Source organism: Cyprinodon tularosa, unplaced genomic scaffold (genome assembly GCF_016077235.1).
Source record: "Cyprinodon tularosa strain WSP-4 unplaced genomic scaffold, ASM1607723v1 ctg238, whole genome shotgun sequence".
Classification (NCBI taxonomy): domain Eukaryota; kingdom Metazoa; phylum Chordata; class Actinopteri; order Cyprinodontiformes; family Cyprinodontidae; genus Cyprinodon; species Cyprinodon tularosa.
Genome location: NW_024038890.1, coordinates 503,529 through 517,814, shown reverse-complemented (window position 1 = coordinate 517,814; position 14,286 = coordinate 503,529). Strand labels below are relative to the sequence as shown.

At 38.0% G+C, this 14,286-nt stretch overlaps 2 protein-coding genes across 3 annotated transcripts; both read right to left on the bottom strand.

Annotated features, from left to right (window-relative positions):
* Positions 1-1,389: 1,389 nt before the first annotated feature.
* On the bottom strand, positions 1,390-4,287 carry wu:fa19b12 (uncharacterized protein LOC560551 homolog). 2 transcript variants are annotated; one of them, XM_038287292.1, is made up of 3 exons: positions 4,045-4,286; positions 3,790-3,951; positions 1,390-1,930 (listed from the first exon to the last, which is right to left on the bottom strand). In XM_038287292.1, exons 1-3 carry the CDS (start codon positions 4,159-4,161, stop codon positions 1,766-1,768), a joined length of 444 nt encoding a protein of 147 aa, XP_038143220.1. In that variant the 5' UTR covers positions 4,162-4,286; the 3' UTR covers positions 1,390-1,765. The 2 variants fall into 2 exon arrangements, with proteins under 2 accessions (XP_038143220.1, XP_038143219.1); XM_038287291.1 differs by having other exon boundaries at positions 3,790-4,287.
* A 1,849-nt stretch (positions 4,288-6,136) lies between these two features.
* Positions 6,137-13,780, bottom strand: carnmt1 (carnosine N-methyltransferase 1). The gene is made up of 8 exons (XM_038287237.1): positions 13,596-13,780; positions 13,218-13,413; positions 10,801-10,967; positions 10,497-10,637; positions 8,242-8,420; positions 7,990-8,103; positions 6,888-6,991; positions 6,137-6,797 (listed from the first exon to the last, which is right to left on the bottom strand). Exons 1-8 carry the CDS (start codon positions 13,730-13,732, stop codon positions 6,600-6,602), a joined length of 1,236 nt encoding a protein of 411 aa, XP_038143165.1. The 5' UTR covers positions 13,733-13,780; the 3' UTR covers positions 6,137-6,599.
* Positions 13,781-14,286: the final 506 nt, after the last annotated feature.

The window sequence follows — 14,286 nt, the reverse complement described above, 5'->3', positions numbered from 1 at the left end:
CAGCGTCCTCACTTAAACTAAGAAAAACAAGCACATCCCCCCAGTTCTAAGGTCTTGCCTCTGCTCTATTAACAGACTTGGTAGTTTATAAATCACTGGGGGCCAAATACATTATAGATTTGTTGTCACAGCATAAACTTTCAGACCTCTCATGTCTTCTGGCTCTGGTCTGCTGCATGAAAGCTATGTTGCTCTTGTTTGATCCATTGGTTGTTTGTTACTGACACAAATGTGGTCTGGTGCATTTAATAATAATTATTGAACTTTATTGATCTCACATTGGAGATATTTACCTCTGCATTTAACCCATCCCCTTGGGGAGCAGTGGGCTGCCATTGTGTGGCACCCAGGGAGCAATGGAGGGTCTTGCTTAGGAACTCAGAGTGGAGGCTGTGGGGATCAAACCAGGTACTTGCAACCCAGCCAACACTCTCCCCATTTTGTGTTTGAGTTAAGATGAGTTCTTGTCTGAGATCTAAATGTGCAATATTTTTAATGCTTATACTTTTAAATTATGCTGGCTTCTTTATCTAATTTCTTAAATCACATTTCATTTCTTCTACAGGGGAAAAAATAATAAGATATATTGTGTTTACCCAGAACATAAAAGAGAACCAACATTTGTTTTTAAATCAAAGTTAAAAAGCCATTTGGAGAATAGAATTCAACTTTATTCAACTTTATTAGAATTGTGTAAAGTTGCCCTTGACTGTTCTAAATATGTTTATTTCTTTTTTTAGGCAGCCTAAACTCTAGTTTTTCATTCTTTTTCCTACTGATTTCATAGCTTTTATCTCTCTTTTGAGAGATAAATTTGATCACTGCTGCAATTTAAGGAATGGAAATAAGATAGCTGTACAAAACAAAATTTTGTTTTCTGCACACTATGTGTACGAAAGGACAATAAAAGCTTTCTAACTCTTTTCTAGTTACTCTTTAGTAAGTAAAATGTATTCATATAGCACATTTCAGCAGCAGGCAATTCAAAGTGTGTTACATTATAAAAGCATCAGAACATTCAAATCATTAAAATATTAATCAATTACATTGGCATACACAGAGATTTTAATAGGTAGGGGTAAAAGAAGAAAAGGAAAAAGGGTGAAACATAGTGCATCCTCACCACTGTAGGGGGAACTTCAGCTCACATTTGTGAATTATTCATATTTTATTTCCCTGCCATTACTCTATTCTAAAATACTTTGAATTGTCCTTCTACTGAAATATGCTAAAGAAACAAATCTCTCTCGTCTCACCTTACCTTCCCAGACTTTTTAAAGGCTTAAGAGTTCTCGCCTTTCCAGAATACCAGGTGCAAAAAAAAGATTTATGCAGCAGCTGGGCTTTAAGACTATCTGCAAATACTTTACCAGAAAAGACAAAAAGAAATGAGCAAAAATTGACATGTATTTGGAACTGAAAAATACTGGAAAGTCATTTGCAAAGTAACACTGCAGTGGGTTACAGAACCGACTTGAAATCATCAGTTATTAAAAGCGGTATGTGACACCCATCTTGATGAAACCTGGTAGGTTGAAGAAAAGTCTCCCCAACCAACGTTTCCTCCGGTTCTGATGCAGATTTGCAGCATGTTTGAATGAAACGTCCCCCGTGGCGTTTACAAGCCTGCTGAACTTAGAATCTTCAGAAAGGCCAAGAGCTGATCCAAAAAGCATCACTGAGATCTTAGATCATATCGCAAAAGACATGACAAACAGCATGATGCTTTGCTCAGGTAAATAAAGCCTTAAAGTGTCCATCATCTTCAGCTCTCCATTGCATCTGCAGACGTGGTATTGTCTTTGGACTTGTCTTTCATTTGGGACTGGTCACTAGTATGTTCTAGCAGTAAAAGGTCAAGTTCAGGTAAGGGGACCCTCCAGTACTGAAAAGAGTTATAAGTGTCATCTTCAGAGGAGTCCTTGTCTGTCTGAAAAGAAGAAAAAAAAGGACAAGTGAGCATCCAGAAAACCCCTGTATTTACAAGTATTTAGTAAAAGCCAATAAGGAAGAGAATCTGATTGATCGAAATTTCTTTAAATAAGATTAGCTATGTTACTTTCACTCAACGGTTGAACTTGAAAGGACTTTTAATCGATTCAACGTAAGATTTAATTTCATATTTCCAATTGTGTAACAGCAAATAAATTATTTTCCAAGAAATAATTAATGCACAGAAAATCCTATTTATAATACAGAATCATGGTACTGTGCAGTATATCCACTCAATACCTGATATGCTCTCCTGTTTGCATGAGCTGTTGTTTCATTACAGACTGAATTGAAGGTGATTAGCCTGTCATGCTACTGAGAAGTTCAGGAGGCCCAGGCAGTAAATCTCAGTTAATCTTCTTTCTTAGCGCTGGTAACTGTCATGTTACACTTAACAATCCATGTCTCTTTAAGGGTTTGGTTCAAGTGGCAAATAGTGAAACTATAGTCATTTAACCTGATTTTGGTGCAGAATGAGTGTCTTCCTACAGTTTTCTGGTAAACTTCTTTCCCAGCTTTTATTTTTATTGTCATTACTTAATGAACTCTCTGCATTTAACCCATCTCCTTGGGGAGCAGTGGGCTGCCATTGTGCAGTGCCCAGGGAGCAGTGTGGGGTTAAGGGTCTTTTGCTCAGAAAGCCAGAGTGGCAGTCTGTGGGAGTGGGGCTTGAGCTCAGAACATCAGGATTCCAAGCAACGCCCTAACAACTAGGCCGCCGTTCCCCATTGATCACTTCTGCATCAGCTTTGAGCTTGATAAAAAGCAGTGGACCAACACTGCCAGAGGATCTTTAGCATCACTAACTGTAGAAACAAAAGGTGTCGCGGTGCAACGTTTTCATTTCCAGGACAATACCAACATTGCAGCTTTGAGAATGGGCCGATACCGATATCAACTCAATACAATATTAGATTTCATTACTAATTTTATACTGTAGAATGTTAGAAAAGACTTGATCAAGTAATATTACTAAAATGGAAAAAAGACAACAACAAAAGGTATCAAAACAACAGACCCATGTAAAAATAACCAATAACCTACAGAAACTTTAAAAAAGCAAATTGCTTCTATCAGCATGAAACAAAGGCGATTATAGATGCCAGCTGATAAAATTCCACATCAGTTTTTTTTTGGCTTATTTTGGACAAATATCCAATATTTACTTCAGATTAGGGCATACTTCTGGATATAAGCAATCAAACTATTGAATGAGATTTGATATTAGATTTGAAATTCAAGGTGAACTTTTTTTTTTGGTAGTTTTGAATGACCTTTTGTTATCATTGACTGTATGCTGGAAAACCTCCAAGTCAGCAGTCTTTCACGTGATTGTGTAGAAAATGTCTGCATTTTATAAAAGATCTTTGGTTTTTCTAATTTGCTACTGGTCCTCTTAAATTTAGATAAATCACTTTTGATACTATTGATACAATAAATCTGGAAACAAACAATTTTTGCCCTTTTAATTAAGTAACCAATAAAAAGCTAATTTACTTACTTACATTTTTCATATAGAATAAAACACATTTAATTTGTCCAAAGTGACTGGATGTGAATTAGTTAAGTGTGCAAATGGGGACACCTAGTGGCGGTTTTCCCTTATTACATCATCTGCTTTTCGATGAAGTAACGTTCAGTCAGGTTGTATGAAGGCATTAAAATTACGCATTAAATCTGTGAATGGGCCATATGGTGATGCTTAAAAGTATAAGGTTCTCGCCTCAAATGATCTTAAAACGTACTTTTATTGAACAACAGGTTGTGCATGTTGCCAAATTAATCCATGTTACCTACTTTATCATTTCCTGCAGGTCTAACTGTGTCCGAACCAAAACTGTCATCTCTGGGTCTCTTATTTCGTGAAAGTGTACAGGGCCCCCGCTCGTCCTGGAAACTTCCAGAAGGTGGCTCCTGCGACACATCCAATGCAAACTTTCCAGAGTCCCATAGCGAAACCTTGGGAAATAAATCCGATGCTTCATTATCGGAATAATGAGGCCTTTTTCGACATCGGCTGCCCAACAGAGTCAGTATGGACGGGGAACTCAAACCCCCTGCTGAAGCCATGCTCTCTGGCTGCATGCCGACACAACAGAGTGGAGCAAGATGTCTTCTTTTAATGGGAGAGTCCAGCAGTAAAGGTTCTTCCGCGCGTCTCTTTGCCATAGAAAACTTATATGATAGAGTGAGTGAAACAAGGCAGCAAAATAAAAGCCCCGTCCTTCTGTTTAACACAAGTGCGCAGCGTGCACAACAAACCCGGTAGTGATGACGTACAGGAGTTAAAGAAAAAGAACCAATCGTGTAACAGCCGTGCTGCTTAAAGGAATAGTACACCCAAAACATGATTAGCCTTCATTTTCTACTCACCCCCATGCTGAACAACACTCTGGAGTACTTTTTTGATATCTCAAATGCATCTGGAGATCTGGGAGGCTTCTTGCTGTCTGCTGACATTCAAATAATGGAGGTCTATGGTGACCGAGACAGAAAGGTCCATAAAAGTCCACATAAAACGTGTCAATATTCCTCCATACTGCTCGTCCAATGTATTCCAAGTGTCCTGAGTGGGTAGCGTCCAGAATTTACTCGAAACGAAGTCATTTAGAATGTTTTTAGAGCATAAACAGTAGTGTATAGGATTTCCTGAAAGCGCGCACACGCGCGCTCAAGACGCTACGGAAGCCGGCAGATCAAACCAGATGAAAGTGCGCATTCAGCGTCTGCTCTTCCAATAATGCAAGCGTATAAGAAGAAATGTGCTGTTTATCTGTGCAAAGAAAGAAACAAATGAAAGAAAAATATCTGAGGACTTCAGTGTTGAGGAAGAGCATGAGTTCTTTGCCGAGCTGAATGCGCTGGTTTGGTCTGCCGGCTTCCGTAGCGTCGTGAGCGCGCGTGTGCGCGCTTTCAGGAAATCCTATAAACTACTGTTTATGCTCTAAAAACATTCTAAATGACTTCGTTTCGAGTAAATTCTGGATGCTACCCACTCAGGACACTTGGAATACATTGGACGAGCAGTATGGAGGAATATTGACACGTTTTTTGTGGACTTTTATGGACCTTTCTGTCTCAGTCACCATAGACCTCCATTATTTGAATGTCAGCAGACAGCAAGAAGCCTCCCAGATCTCCAGATGCATTTGAGATATCAAAAAAGTACTACAGAGTGTTGTTCAGCATGGGGGTGAGTAGAAAATGAAGGCTAATCATGATTTGGGTGTACTATTCCTTTAAGGCCCGCCCACTTCCCCCCCCCATCTCTCGCTTTGGCGATGTTTTTTTTTTTTTTTTTTTTTTTTTTTTAGAACTTTAATGACAATTGTTAAACAACACATATCTTAGGAAAAAATAACTTAATTTATAGAATAAACAGCTATGGGAAACAAAGCGTTTCTAATAGTAATTCAAAATGATTTAAGATTTTTTATTGTTTTTGCAAAATCAGTTCTCTTTGCTAAAATGATTTTTTTTTTAAATCTATTTAACATTTTGTACTGATTGGGAATTTTAAACGAGTAACTATAAGCATTTGCATTGCTTGAAAATTTTTTATTTTTTTTTGGAGATAATGTATAATTGTTATTTACAGTAGGAAAAAATATAATAAATTCGATATAGTTTGGAAAAGATTCTTTTTGATTTTGTTCATGACTGTATATCAATAAGGTAGCAGAAAGAGGAAGTTCCTCTAAGTGAGATGCCAACAATAGTAGAAGCTAGTGACACAGGAACTTATAACTGTGTCATTACATTTACACCCATACAAAGAGAGCCCTTATAATCAAAATTGAAAATTTTGCGATGAAGCTCCAGAAATCTGTTTGCAAGAGAAATACTCCATTCAAACGTTTTTTTTTCTCAAAATGCTTGGCTTTATTTCAAAGAAAAAGATGAAAGCTTTACAACTTAAAAACAGAAACATGCAAATAAGCCTACTTAAGTACAAATAAATACGTTTCAAAATGTATAATTCAGTTGTAGAGGCACATGTGAATGGATACAAACTGGCAAGGTAAGTCGGGGTAATAGAAATAAGTTAAGAGTGTGTGATATAAAAGCCAAACAAAGTCAACTGCTTGGAAATCACAAAAAACGGATTTAAAAACAAACCTACTAGAGGCTGTGGGTAACTCAATTAAATGAGATACCAGGGAAAGTGTCGGATGGAGAACTTTTTTTTTTTATTAATATATTTTTTACTTTTATACGGATCAGTTCCATATTTTCCCCTCAGCCACTGCTTTGCAATACAGATCAGCTGACAAAAAGACTTTTCCATCACTTACATGGAAAGAAAAAAATGTTTAATATAAAGGAAAAACATATAGTGTGATGCATTTCTGCTTTGAATTTCGGTCAATACTCTGACATCATTAAAAATTCTTCTTTTCCACTCAGTTATCATAGCAAGAGAAACTCATACTGGCCCCATCCTGCTTTACTAAACCCACAGTTTCAGCTGTACTCAAGTGCTCTCTAAAAATCCATGAGGGTGGAAGCACTTTTCAGAGAGTGGCAATTTAAAAGTTGTATTGAAGGAGAAAAATATTGGCGGTTAAACCTCTTCAAATTTACCATGTTTGCTTAATGGTTTTACGTCACGTTAGCCTATTGCTACCCTCCCGCCTGGACGACTTGGCAGCTGGTGGAGAATTTAGCTGTTGCTCTGCTTCTTCTACAGCATTAAACTGCAGCTCAGCAGGTTTTCGAGCAACAAAGAAGATGCAGTCATAAACGTATCTCAGCATTGAGCAGTCATTCTCAGTGTAAGTCGTCTGTAGCGACTCCTTCTCCGCCTGTAACAGGAATAGGACTGCTTTTAGAAACATAACGATGGTTTTCAAGAAAACCAGAATGCAATCAAATTAAAAATGATACCCATTTACCTCAAAGATGAAGCCATATTTTATCATCGCTGTCCTAATGTCCTCATAGCTAAGCTCAATAGAGAGCTCATTGGCTATATTCTCAAAGTGATACAGCAGTGGGCCTGAAAGACACAAGATGCAGAAACAAATTACTTGTACCTACGGTTCGTTAGCCACAGATCTAAGTTGAACTCAAACAAGCAAAAATGGAGACATACTTCATCTAAAAATGTATTTTTAAAAATATACCAAACATGCAGGTATATATATTTTTAACGCATCGCTATTACTTTGTACACAACTTTATCTTTGGGAAACTAGGAGTTCCTAATTGTCACAGCTAAAGTACAAAGAAGACTGAAGCAGTATTAGACAATGCTAAGGGTGGACAGGTGAGACCCTTGTCTCCCCCAAAGGCACACAGTAATTCTGTCTTGGTGCACAGAGTTTCTCCTAAGTAGACCAGAAAACCTCTGAAACCGTCTTTAAAACAGATCCGGTCAGAGTTTCAATGGAGATAATTTACATCTAAAACAGCAGACAAAAGTTTGCATTTCAAACACAGATGTGAAAAACAATTTTTAACATGATTTAAGGCATGAGGACTTTGTAATGAAACTGTTGACAAAACATAACTGTGCTGTAAGCTAAGGTCCTATTTAGTCAATACTGGAAACCTTACAAGCAGAATGTGGTGCAAAAATCAAGAGTGTTATAGTCATGTACAAAATAGGACAGTCGCTCAGAGTGCAAAGAAAAACCTTTTTTTTTTCTTTTTTTTTACTTCACTCAGTAGCAAAAAGCTAACCTAAACATGTAGAAAACTAAACTATGAACCTCTACAAATACTACAGAATAAAGTTAAAATAAAGCAACCCAAATAAGGTCGTCTGTCAACAACGGACTCATATTAAGTCATATTTTACCCACAATGCAAAATATAAATACCTTAAGTAGCGTAAATATACCAGCCTGGTGTTTTGGCATTGATCTTGTTCATTTGGGCTGGGATGTACATTTATTTATCCAGATTGATTTGTTAGAAAAAGAACATATTTAACAGAAAATCAACTGTCAGCAATGATTCCAGTCTACCTTAGTTTTCTTTTAGTAGACTCACCAAGGTTGATCCATACTCCGCCAGGCTTAAGAATCTTCCAAATTGTGTCCACATACTCCAAGACGTTATTAGCAGTATCAATAAAGAAGCAGGTTGCCACACAGTCCCAGCATTCTGAGGGGAACACATGATATCACAAGGTTTACTGTTTACTGAACATTAATGAAAGAGAAAGCTACTCGTCAACCAAACATTGATAGATTCGTTTTCAGATGTTTAAATCAGAATGAATCCCTGTCAGCTTTAACATACCCGGTTCACTGTAAACCTCCACAAAGTCCCCCGCTACCATGGAGAAGTCTGTGTTCAGCGGCAGGCTCTGGGGGTTCACGTCCGGGAATCTGATCGGTCGAGTTTGGTCGGAGGATTTCTTGTTGTTGCTGAACTGGTGAATCCAGGGATACAGGGTCAGGGTATTCTCTGTCTCACATCTAGATAAACAGATTAAACTCATCAGTGAATAATAGCAATAATCAATGTCTCAACACTTTAAGACCCTTTCAGTATCAAGATTGTTTACATTTAAGGCCTAATGAATATAAAACACTACATTTATGAAATTAACTCAGGTTAAATACTAATTTGTCAACTTAATTTGGTGCCTTTTGGCTTCGGTCACTCATGTAGCTCCTAAAGTACTTTGTTTCAACCCCTTAGAGCAGTGATTCCCAACCTTTGTGGACTTGTGTACTCCTTGGCCATTTTATCATGAGTACCCCCTTAGTGTACGCGTTATTTTCCAAAAAGAGTGTGTACAACTGATATTAATTGAATGATTATGTTGCCTAGAATGTGAACCTGCAAATAATTGGCTTTTAGTGGCAGTGGGGACAGCTGACTTGCTATGCCCTTGCTCCCTTCTATGTTGTTTTCCAATGTTTACTTGGTGACAGCATCAACGCTAACCTAGCAAGAGAGCATCAACAAAGTTGCAGCAGTGGGGGAACAGAGGCCATGCAGCTTGCCAACAGGGGTCAAATCCGGCATTTTTTTGCCAATGGAAAGGAGCCATTTCCTGAATGTTAGCGAGTCGACCCATGTTTGAAAAACCTGCATCAACCCACTAATTTCAGTGGAAAAGAGTCTTAAAGGTAGCCTTGAAAAGTAGCACCACCCGGCAGCGGCCAAAATCATTTTTGCCTGCGAGTGGTCTAGCCTCGATCAATGGCCCAGGCCCTAGAACTGGCGGGCTAATCACGCGTTTTGAATTTTTGGAAGCAAAGTGGGCGGGGTTTTGAGGGCGGGACGACAAAGCTGCACAATGCTGGAGAAACCACAACATGGAAGATGGCAACAACTATTGAACAGTAGCAAGCATTGCTGCAGCAGCAGCTTTTAATGGAGCGCTCCGTTGAAAGTTAAAAGTTCTATTTTCTGTTCTGCTCAATGAAAGTACGTTTTAAGATCATTTGAGGCGAGAATATTATACTTTAAAGCATCACTATATGGTCCATTTACCGATTTAATGCATAATTAATAAAACAATTTCCGAAGTTGAGAGGATCGGGCAACCAGCGGATCTCCGAAGCTAACGGCAGCCAGGGCTAAAAGCAGACCGTCTGCAGCGGCCCTCGCTCGGCATAGTCGTGTGTGAAAGACCGCTGCCTCTGATGGCGATTTTTGACTCAGCTTGGGAATCAGTTTTGGAAGGATTAGACTTGGGGGTTTCGTTGAAACGTGAGCAGGAAGAGGCTCTACGCTTATTCATTTTTAAGAGGAACGTATTCGCAGTTTTAATGACAGGCTGTTTGTTTACACTCCCCCACCAGATTCCTGTCACGCTTCCTACGTCACAGTCAGTTGCCATAATTGGTCAGAGCGTTGGCCAATAGGCACAGACAGCGGTTTGAAAAACAATGGGTTGTTCTCATCCACGATCTTCCGATATCTCATCGGGGCCAGACTAAATTACACATTTAATCTCACATTTAGTCTGGTTTATCAGGCTAGTTTAAGGGTTAAATGTTCAAAAGAATCGTAACTGTTAACTGGCTTCGAGCGAATCAATCAGTCAGACTCAAAGATTGTTGCTCGTCCTCCTCGCCCAGAATTCCTGGGCATTTATAAATTCAAATAGATAGAGGGGGTTTCCTAGTTTATGCTAACATAATCCTCTTGTTGCAGCCAGGTTTCTGTCAGACAACATAAATGAGATATCAGATCAAGTCATTAACATTTAAAGAGAAATGTCTTACAAACCCCATTTAAAATTTTTCTTAATTGGAGTCTTTTTAATTTTCATTAGATTATCGTGATTTTGACTGTAAGCAAGACATTGTCTGGATAGAGTAATGGGTGGTTAACAGTAACGAAGCTGTACTGCAGAGAAGTGTGTTTAACTATGATTCTGCTTGCTGGCCTGAATTATTTGATTAACTCATCTCGGTAAAGTACCTTGAAATTATATGTAATGTGAATTAAGGCTATATAAAGAATGTGAATTGAGATTGAACCAATTTCAAATAAAAGCCCAACTCTGATCACTGAAGCTAATTTCCATGCTTTACCTGTTGAGAACAAAGTTGGAGGAGAAAAGCATGAAGAAGCTCCATTCGTTGCCCTGGCATGCGTACCCCAGCCGAGCTATCTCCCAAGCAAGTCGACCAAGCCCCGCACCAGGAATCAGCACGCTCACCTTAGACACATCACTGATATAATAAAACGCAAAACAATGCACACATCACATAGAAAACACGTGACTTTTTTTTTAAACATGGTTTGTGAAAACCTAATTAGACTGAAGTTAAATAGATGTGTTGTAGTTTAAATGTCATGCATTTAGCTGTAAAAGTGAGCAGCTACAATCCCTACCACTGGTCACTTGGGAAGAGCCTCTGGATCTCTTGGATGATGGGTTTGTAGCAAGTGTCCCTTTCAGCCTTTCCTACTTCACTCCAGTCTCTGACAAACTGCTTTATGGTGGATTTCAGTTTGTCCATGTCAAAAGTAGAGGATGGGCGTGTCTTTCTCGGATCCTCCTAAAATCATAAAGCGGAAACAGCTGAACAAGACTTTCAGCAGACAGCACAATTAATATATAATGACATTCCAATGAGGAGAGAGTAATTGTGCTTTTAAATGTAAATAAAACTGCTAACCAGAAAAAATATTTAGGCAGAAGTTATCAAGAACAATTACTTCTGTAACCCTTTATACATTACCAAAACCTTTAATCAAAACAGAAATAAGCTACAAGGTTTTGTTCAGATACATCTTTAATTTCTATTAAAAAATAAATGGCTCATTTATGTTGTGTCAAAGGTTGTTCAAGTACAACAGAGCAATGTTTTAAGGTTTTTCAGTCTACAGAAAAGGCTGATGAATACAAACTGAAGATAAAAAAAAACAGAGACACAGGTTAGCCCGAGTTTCAGTGGTCATGCAGGAGGACATCAAGTGATATCAGCGAACATATAGTTTTTTTTTACTTGCATTTTTTATAAAGGTAAGAAGATTTTTGTTCATCTGATCTATGATGGTAGTTAGAAGCACCTTGATGCTCTATCTGTTCTGTTATTTTCCCTGAAAAGAGATCAATCGGGACAAACTTTAAATAACATTTAATCACTTATATGTATTAAATAACCAGGAGACATGACAACAGATTCTGATAGAAATTGTAATCTAACTCAGATAAGAGAAATTGCTTAGAATGTACAGAAGGCAGATGCTCACCTCTCAGGAAGTGGCCCCGATTAACAGTTAAAAAGACATTTTATACATCTCCAGTCTGCCACTTCATCTTATTTTACATCATATATGTTAGCAGATGATTAGACATCCATACTACACTTCATTCTTAGCTGAAGGACACCGCTCTCATTCCATTTCCAAATCTTTGCCACGTACAGAAGGAAGACTATAACTGTATATCCAGACAGAGGAACTATCCTAATTAGATTAAAACATCAGTTCTGACACGCAACAGGCAGCCAATACCAAGGTGTAATAAACTGACACATCTCCAATGATAATTATTCTAACAGTAATGAACTAAATCGAAAACAGAATCAAATCAAGCTTAGACCAAAATCAGAAAGAAACCAGGCCAAAAATTCCTCTATGCCAGAACTGAAGCATTGTCTGAGATATAGACAAAGACTTAGGCTAAGCCAGGATAAAGCCAGACTCAACAAATGTCTGCACTATGGCTCCATATACACACATGAATATATAAGATAGAGAGCGCGACAGACAGAAAGTATATGCTGTACATTAGGGGTCTTTAACGATTTCCAGGCTGAGGATCCCCAAACTAAAAGCGTGATGGAGCAGGGACCCCCTAATCATATATATTGTATGAAATTGTGTTATAAACTGGTCCTATAGTCTCTCTACTACATATAGAGTCATGTAACGAAAATAATTTCACGCTTAAAGTATTTCTGAGTAGGATTCCTGGTTGATGGGACAGGTGTTGTGAATGAAACCGTGCCCAGCTTGAAAGAGCTCCTGTGTGTCGCTGAATGTTTGCATTGATGACTGAAAGACATCTTCTGCCTCCATTTATCTGTTTACTACAGTGTGTTAAATTCATGTTAATGTGTATTTAAAGATATTTCAATTAGTGGAAAAAATTGCATGGGGGAATATAAAAAAAACAAAAAACTAATCAATCAAAACTTTTGCGACTCCCATGCAGTACCTGCGTGGACCCCCTGTTGAAGACATCCGCTGTACATTATGGAAATAACACAGTTTTCAGTGCCATCTCATGAGGTTATTGCAGGTCAGCCAGCTTATAAAATAATAGAGTGTTGCAGATTGGGCTCTATCTCTACACCTGGATGGATTTCAAACTGAGATCTGCACGCCCTTTATGACTATGTAAACATAAGAAGCTAAGGAATGCATTAGAGATACTTTATGAGACATTATGCTTTACCGCCTTAAATTCAATCAAATCAGATAGAATAGAAAATCCCTTTATTGTCCCACAATGGGGAAATTCTGCTATTACAATAGCAAAATATTATAATAAAAAGTGTAAAAGAATAAAACCTTGAGAAAAATAAATATATAGCTGTGGACATTTTTACAGTGATGGATATTGAAAATAGCAGCAACATGAGAGATGTGCAAAATGACAGCAGCATGTTATTTAACTGTCTAAGGTAGGAACTGTGTAAAAATCAGCATGAATGTAACAGCTGATTGAGGTTGTTGGGAACAGTGATGGTTATAATGATCACCATTGAACAATAACCATCCAAAACTGAAAAGCTTACCCTTTCCCCATACTCCACGTTCTCAAACATGTGAAGGCTGTTGTGAACGATAGCCTCCAGGACATCCTGGTTGTGTTCGGCGCACTGCATGATCCGACCAAGGTTGGCCAGAACACCGGGTAGCATCGTTTGGTGCCTTTGCGACAGGCTGTAAAACTGACGCTCAGCCCGTTTGACCTGCTCTTGGACATGAAACCTGATGGAAGGAAAATAAAAACATCACCAAGTGCTCAAAGACTAAACTTCTTTAACGACAGACATTTTTTTAGCATAGTTCCCGTGTCCTTGTTAGCAAAACAACAACAATACCACGACGAATCGACACAAAAACAAAGCTTCGTGGCTCGTCTTTTACTTTGTAGATTCTGTTTGTAGCACCTGTAAGACCGAAATGCATCGATTATTCTCCAGAAATGCTGCCGCTCCAGCTTGGCCTCCTCCTCTGGGCTGTATTTCTTCCTTTCTTTGTGAAAATATGCTCCAGTTAGCGGCTCCTTAGCTGATGGTTCCGCCATGTTTGAAACTAACCGACGGCCATCCAATCACAGCTCCACTAACGTCTTCTTCTTCTTCTTATACGTAGAGATGATTTGGCGGTTGGCAAAAAACAAAAGTGGAGCACTACCGCCACCAACCGCTATGGATTGGGATACAGCCTTAGTGTAATTCAATTCTACTTACCGGTAATTGATCACTATCTCAAATTATTTTAATCTAATTTGTTTGCTTAATGTATAATATGTAATTACGTATTAATACCCTGTGCAATAAACTGTTTCTTTATATTTAATACTTAGACTTAAACAGATTTATTTTGTCATTAAATTTCATTTAAAATAGCTCTAGACAATTTCATTTTTTTAACTGCAACCTTTAAAACAGTAATAAATACATAAAAATTGTAATATAAACATATGACTGTATATTTGCAGTGCTAACATAAATGTTTTTTTAGATATTTTTAATACATAATTCAATAGTTATATACATACACATCTATATAAATACCAATGTATATACCCTGTGCAATAACCCTGTATAACAATCCTGCTTTTTTAAAATTTAGCTG

What these genes read in the sequence shown, in the direction of transcription:
- wu:fa19b12 (XM_038287291.1), bottom strand. Translation starts at nt 4,161, where the DNA reads ATGGCAAAGAGACGCGCGGAAGAACCTTTACTGCTGGACTCTCCCATT. An exon ending in GACCTGCAGGAAATGATAAA is followed by an intron (nt 1,931 to 3,789) that starts GTAGGTAACATG and finishes TCTTCTTTTCAG; the next exon opens with ACAGACAAGGACTCCTCTGA.
- carnmt1 (XM_038287237.1), bottom strand. Translation starts at nt 13,732, where the DNA reads ATGGCGGAACCATCAGCTAAGGAGCCGCTAACTGGAGCATATTTTCAC. An exon ending in TCCAACTTTGTTCTCAACAG is followed by an intron (nt 8,421 to 10,496) that starts GTAAAGCATGGA and finishes CTGTTTATCTAG; the next exon opens with ATGTGAGACAGAGAATACCC. An exon ending in GGAGGTTTACAGTGAACCGG is followed by an intron (nt 8,104 to 8,241) that starts GTATGTTAAAGC and finishes TGTTCCCCTCAG; the next exon opens with AATGCTGGGACTGTGTGGCA.